This window comes from Orycteropus afer, unplaced genomic scaffold (genome assembly GCF_000298275.1).
Source record: "Orycteropus afer afer isolate SDZICR_OR568_19922 unplaced genomic scaffold, OryAfe1.0 scaffold00011, whole genome shotgun sequence".
Classification (NCBI taxonomy): Eukaryota; Metazoa; Chordata; class Mammalia; order Tubulidentata; family Orycteropodidae; genus Orycteropus; species Orycteropus afer.
The window spans coordinates 16,849,214-16,850,248 of NW_006921598.1; the positions used below are offsets into that span (position 1 = coordinate 16,849,214).

The window sequence follows — 1,035 nt, forward strand, 5'->3', positions numbered from 1 at the left end:
AGTGAGACTGCCAACTTATACTAATACATATAGAGGGCAGCAGCTCCTTCAAAGTAAATGCAAATCTGTTATTTGGGATACATGTAACCTATGTAGTCTAGAGAAAGAGCAAAATCACTCTCAGGCAATTACAGCTTCTTTAAACCTATGGCAGTAGTTTGTTAGTTCAGCTGTAGATTTTAATAAGTTTGATTCAGGCCTAGGATCAAGAATAATGATTAGAGACAAGCTTTACACAAACCACTATTTATCTGCAATTTAATTGAACTTGAATATAGATTTAGGAAGGCTGGGTTTCTGAGGCTGTATTACTATGGAAGTAGATTGCTCAACCTTCCTTCCGAGGAGTGGCTGGTGGGTTTGAACTGCCAGCATTCTGGTTAGCAGTCAAATGCCTTAGGCACTGTGTTACCAGAGGTCCTAGTGTATTCATTGCTGGTACCTAAAATATGTCTAGTACAGAGTACAGACTTCATGACTAAGTTATCTACTGAGGGGCAGAGGGCCTTGGTTTTATAAATTCTCTCAATAAATAAAGAGAATTAATAAACTCTCTTTGTCAAATCTGTGAACTGTTATCTCTTACACCTGCCCAACTAGCCAGAAGATTTAATAAAAAAGAATACATTAAGGTATCTGACTGAAAATCTGAATAAAAAATATAAATTGAACACAACAACCAACCTGTCAAAGGAACGTGCAAAAGATGAAGATTTATTTATATGGAGGTCCCTTGTTAGATGCCAAAGAACTGCAAACTTTGCATGTGCTTCCATCCTTATTTTCTAGGGAGGAATACAGGAGATTAAATTATTTTATTTTGCCTTGAAATTATTAAGCAATTTTAGCAAAATCAAAGTAACTATTTACAAAAGAGAACTATGCTCACAGTACTCAAATATGCACTGCAAACAATTTTAAGTTTTTTTTTTTATAGAAGTAGACATGTAGAAAATATTTAAATATATACAGAAGTACTAAATCTAAAGGACTGTCTTACCCTGTCAAATAAAAGATTATTTAGTTTAGACTTTA

General features: G+C 34.1%; 1 protein-coding gene across 1 annotated transcript in view; it reads right to left on the bottom strand.

Moving 5' to 3' along the window:
- DOP1A (DOP1 leucine zipper like protein A) overlaps positions 1 to 1,035 on the bottom strand; it is a 62,404-nt gene that overhangs the window by 34,672 nt on the left and 26,697 nt on the right. The window contains exon 11 of the mRNA XM_042782340.1: positions 685 to 785. Coding sequence (XP_042638274.1) covers positions 685 to 785 — 101 coding nt within the window. The remainder of the gene's footprint in view (positions 1 to 684; positions 786 to 1,035) is intronic.